General features: G+C 31.6%; 1 protein-coding gene across 1 annotated transcript in view; it reads right to left on the reverse strand.

Moving 5' to 3' along the window:
* The window catches only part of LOC111621924 (symplekin-like), a 75,840-nt gene that overhangs the window by 52,423 nt on the left and 17,417 nt on the right, over positions 1 to 6,000 (reverse strand). The window contains exon 4 of the mRNA XM_023364175.1: positions 3,079 to 3,205. Coding sequence (XP_023219943.1) covers positions 3,079 to 3,205 — 127 coding nt within the window. The remainder of the gene's footprint in view (positions 1 to 3,078; positions 3,206 to 6,000) is intronic.

Here is a 6,000-nt window from a genome sequence, read left to right on the forward strand (position 1 = left end):
TTTCAGTGTTCACATGCAACCACAAACTCCCCTCACAACTGCATACTGCACTATCCATCATGTTAAATAAGAACATAAACCCTCTATCCAACAAAATTTAATTGTTAGATTTTCATTTATAATTTACAAGATATAAGCATGACAAATCTTGTCATTATTTTGGTTGCTCCAGTTTTCATAGACTCCCTATACCAAACTGAATTTAAAGATGTATTCAGATCAAAAAGAGCAAGAGTGACAGATGAATTCCATAATATTTGCAGATTCCCTGACATTTGATGCCATTCCCTGACTTTCCTTCCCTGTTAAAAATCTAATTCTCTGACTTTCCAGATGTGTATGGACCTTGTGCCTATCTTCATCAGACAATATTACACTTGATCCAGTTTGTTTTTTTCACTTAATATGTGTTGAACACAATCATCATCATGTTTTACAAACATTTCAAGTTGATGAAGTATTCTGATAATACATATCTGTGACACACTAAGATTTGTTGCAAGTTCATTCATGGGATTTTAACAATTTCTTCCCACAATTTTACTTTGTCAACAGCTTTTGGGTAGCCTGTATACAAAATATACATATCCTTTAGTTCAAAATGTTCCTTTGTTTTTAAAGGAATCGGTGGTCAAACGACAGTCCAATCCGTAGCAGGTTAATAGTTCACATCAAGGTTTGCCTCAGACAGGTCGGCTGGCCATTCTGGTGCAATGTGTCATGCTACGCTGCCCCCTCCAGAAAAACCAAACTGCCCAAGCAGAAGACAAAATTGCTTTATCACCACCATCCATTAGGCCTACAGGACACCTGATATGGATTTTATCTGTAGACATTTTGACTTGATTTTATTCAAACAAAAATGTAATGTAAAAAGTTTAAAATAAGCTTCTAAACAAAGAATACAATCTCATTTTAGCAATAACTTGTTAAATTTCATGACATTTGTAAAGTAAATTTCACAACTGTCATAGTTAATAGGTGATAGTTACCAATAAAAATTATTATTGTAAAACAATTTTATTTTATAATAATTAATATAAACACTAAAATAGCATGGTTGAAATACAAGATAATCTCAATTTATTCATTAACCATTGAGATCTTAGTGGACAATTATTCCTTTTAGAAAGATGTTTTATTCAATAGCATATTTCTTTTTACAATAAATTATATATGTATTAAGTAATGACAGCTGTTAAATATATGCAAAAACTTTTTGTTCAACCCAATATAATCTTTACTTATTAATCATGGCATCCAAGAGAAGTGTGAAAGCAACAAATTCTAAGAAGAAGGTTATGATATCAATGATTGAGATGAAAAAGGAACTTATCACTTAAGCATGAAAGCAGTACATGTGGCAGATCTGGCAGCTATGTTTAAGATGCTGAAGTCGATGGTGTGCAACCAATAAATGCAATTTTCATTTTATTATACAGTATTTATGTATTTTATTTATTATTTTCATGTTTTAATTTCTGAATCAAAACTGAAATTTTCCTTTTAAAGTATTTTTTGGTGTTCATTACTTGAGGTTCATCCTTCAATAAAATTTTTGAGCCCTTTTAAAAATTCATATTCAAGTCATCACCATAAATAAATTTTGAATCTTTGGATGTTAAAAAGTCCATTAATTACTGTCTATCCTAAAAACAAAAATAATTATTGATGGCACTGACTTCAATTTTATTTCTATCAATCAATATACTGCACCAAGATTATAACTGTATTTGCTATAACAACGATGACATGTGCTTAAATTACAGTTTTCTTTTAATCTAAAATATTTTGTACGTTTACATAAAATATGTTTATTATATATATATATATATTTTTTTTTAAATATTATTATTATTATAATTATATTATATAAGTTCATATAAAATATTTTTATGTGAACTTGTCAGTTTAGTGTTGCATGGAAAATTGTATGGTACAGTAGACCTATTTAATTATATGTATGCTTTAATTTGAATTTTCCCAACTATGTAATAGTAATTATTGGTTCATAAATTATGGTTTTATTTTGTGCACAATAATTTTTAGGAAAATTTTGGGTCCTGAAAATATTCTGCACCACTTTTCGTATGTTGCATTGCACCACATTACTTCTTTCTGCTTGCAGATAGCTACACTTGGTCAACCATACTGTGAGCAAAAAATCACAAGGCAGCCAAGGAAGCAAATTCCCAGACTTTCTAGGAACCCTGTGTGTGTATCTATATATATAATCTAAAATTGTCAAAAAGTCAAAACTTGTCAAATTGTTTTATTAATGATATATTGTATATATATCTCATTAATTAATAAAACATAAGTAAATTGAATATATTATTTACATTAATCAACTGTATTTACCATATTTACTCATATAAGATAGGTTTTTATCCATTTTTCACTGCCTCAAAAACCTAGGTTGTCTTGTATGTGCGAGTGAAGGATTCTTTTCATTTTTGTATAATTTTTGTAAACTATGTATTCGCATATTTTACCAGATTCTCACCTTCTGGTGTTTAAAAAGAAAAGTATTTTATCTGGGTTTGTTTGAATCATTGCCAGGAGTAAAGATGAATAGCAATAGAAAAAGCAAAGCTTTTGAATTGAATTCCAAAATTACATGGGAGCCCAATATAAGTTTTAATCCATTCCCACATGAAAACAGATGATTATTTGGAAATTCAAAGAAACTCATAAGTGTAATTGACAAAGAATGAATTTGACTGTTAAGAATTGGCAAAAAAGGTTCCCAATTGACCAGCTTTGCATGAACATATTATGTTGTTGATTTTACAAGATTTTTTCTTGAAGTTTAAAATGCCAGTAATTTTTGTGGAACAATGTGTGCATTTACATACATTTGATATTTTATTTGTTATTAAACAAAATAAAATTAGAATTGCATTAATAAATCTAATTTTCTTTATTTTGATCTTTAAATATATGCGAGATTGTCTTATATACAAGTAAATATGGTATATTATTTGACAACTTTTATTTCATATCATACAGGAAAGAAATACTTCAAATCAGAAATATATAATTTTAAATATTATTCAAACAAAGTATAAAATTTACCTGTAAAGCTACTTTAAATAACTGAGTAGCAGCTTGTATAACACGTTTTTGAACAGCAACAGCTTCATCTGCCAACATCATATTCAAATTTGCTACTACTTTTGGTAATGTTTCAGGATCCTTCTTACTAATATAAACAAATAAAAAATTTTATTAGTCTGTATATTTTGGTTTTAATTTTAAATGATATTATTAATTTTATTTAAGATAAATGCTTCTGAAATCTATTTCATAATGCTATTATAACATCAGTGCAAGTCCATGCATTGAAACACACTCCTTAAAAGTGAAACTGCAATACCATGAAGAAATGAGCAAAGCTACATCAAATTGCAGGACTGGTAGAGATGACAGAGTTATCAAATGATTAAGTTTGCATATGCATTGGGTCATGTGGTACCCAGTTTCAGGCTGTAAAGACCAGCAGCCAGCAAAGGGCTGTAAATGCTATCAGCAATAGTTCATGGTAGTTGAACTTTTGAAGAAGCATAGAAAATACCTCAGAGATGACAGCAAGGTGAAAACCACCAGTTAATGGCTGGGAGAAGAGACTGCATCCTAGAGCTGCATGACTTCAATTTGTTGATGCACAGAGGAACATGTGCAAATGTGCCAAAGAGAAAGTGGACTGCACTAGTGCACAACAGTGTGCACAGACTGATAGATTTGCCAAATTGCCTGTTGGGATCCATTCGCCATGGCATCTGTCATCCAAAGTTGCCTGTTCTGTCAATAGGTGTATCTGTGTCCACCTAAACCATTCATAACAGTTTGTATGAAGTCGGGCTGCATGCATGGAAACCAGAAATAGAGGAGCCATTAACTGCTCAACATGGCTGCGCACCTGGCGTGGTGTCATCATCATTGTAACTGGTCCTCTGAATGACACTGGGTATTGTTTGCAGATGAATCCCGCTTCTTTCTATGGAGGAATGACAACCGTAGATGGGTGTGGAGGTATCCCAGGGAAAGCTATGTCTCAGCCCTTTTTGCCAAGCATCATACCAGCCACATATGAAACATCATGGTTTGGGGGAGGCATGATATTCCATCAGCAGACAGCTCTGGTACATATTTTCAGTATTCTGACAGTGGATCAGCACATCACAAACTGCAAGACATGTGGTTAAGCCACTGGGCAGGCCACATTTGACGCAGTGTTCCATTAAGACAATGTCAATCACATCACACAGTAAACTCTCACCAGCCTAAACAGAATTCACATCCTACCTTAGCTGTCAGCCTCACCAGATCTCTCTCCCATCAAACACCTGGGGTCGTCATCCAGCATTAGGCGAATCAGGGACAACTGCCACACACCATACATGCATGTGTGGTGCAGTGAATGCAGCTTGGCAAGGGATACCTCAGGCAACCATTAATCGTCTCACTGATAGTATGCCTTGCCATATAGTGGCCTATATAGCTGCCCTTGGGGGCAATATTCCATACTGATTAAATAGGTGTCTGTTGCATATCTCTGTTTGTTCTTTTAATCATTTGCATAAATCTCTCACTTCTACTGGTCCTGCAATGTGCATTCCTTTGTGATGCTGAAATTTCACTTTTAAGGAGTACAGTAGTGTGTCGATTTTCCGAAAGTCAATCATCTGAAAGAATTCCAGTCGGCAAATTTAAATTTTTGCCAGTGCTGTGGCGCTTCAATCTTTGGCTATGTCTTGGGCTACTCAAATATTTTACGTTTTTGATACTAAATTAACAGCTGAAGTATAATTTTTTATTGTTTTTATATTTTTCAATATATTTATTTTGTTCGTAAAAAATAAAAAAATAATTTTAAATGATACAATAGTCTTTGTTAGGCTTAACATCGACGAAAATTCAATGCAAAGCAACATGCAACGGAAAAAAATTTCAACATCGGATACTATTTTTTCGTACATAAATCGGTTATCCGAAATATCAGTTATACGAATAACCCCAGTCCCCAATTGATTCGGAAAATCGATGCTCTACTGTACATATTAAAAAAAAAATAGTCAAATTTTTGAAAACATGTTAAACTAATATAAGAGAGCAATTTTATTAATTTATCAAACTAGCACAAATAACTGACACAATAATAATAATAACAACCTTAGAGTGTAATATTTAAAAATTTCTCAAGAAACTTGCCTCAATAAAGGCTAGTTTACACTTCTTTTCTGCTAATTATTGCAATTCTATAGCATCAGATGATGTTGAAAAATAGGAACAATACTATAGTATTTGGAAAAATGTGTACATTTATTATGAAGTATAATATATTCAAAACTTAATGCAAAATGATCAGATTACATCATGTAAGCAACATGATATATTAGCAACAATTCTGTAAGACTAAATGGTACTGAGAACCCCTTGTTTAGCAGTGCAATGGTCCTTAGAATGAACTCCTGACATGAAGTTTGACCAATAGTTGTTTGAAATTTTGGCCAACTTTTCCTCCATCTTGTTAATCAATCTCTGGCTTGATTTTTCAAGTTGTTCATTAGTATAGATCTGTCCTTTATATCACAAGCTCAAAATTGGTCAATTGGTAGGAATTAAAGTATGTTTGGAGAACTGTTTTCTTTGATCAGGGCTACAGAGTATAGGTGCTGTTGTTCACTACATAAGGATGGCTAATCAAAGGAGGCAGCATTTTAATCGATTATATATATATATAATGAAATTTATGTATAATATAATAATAATATAAAAGTTTTTTAAATAAAAACTCATAACAACCAGGGAAGTTGTGCAACTTGTTGCTAGATTTTTTAATTCTTTTGTAATTTGTTCAACACATTCAATGACTGTTTGTATATTAATTAATTAAATGAATTAGTTTTGCATCATTTTACTGACAACATTAATTTTAGTTAAAATATCATGCCATAATATAAATTTTATTTTATATATATATATTTATTTATTTTA

This window comes from Centruroides sculpturatus, unplaced genomic scaffold (genome assembly GCF_000671375.1).
Source record: "Centruroides sculpturatus isolate CEXI.00-Female unplaced genomic scaffold, Cexi_2.0 scaffold31, whole genome shotgun sequence".
In the NCBI taxonomy this organism is placed as follows: Eukaryota; Metazoa; Arthropoda; class Arachnida; order Scorpiones; family Buthidae; genus Centruroides; species Centruroides sculpturatus.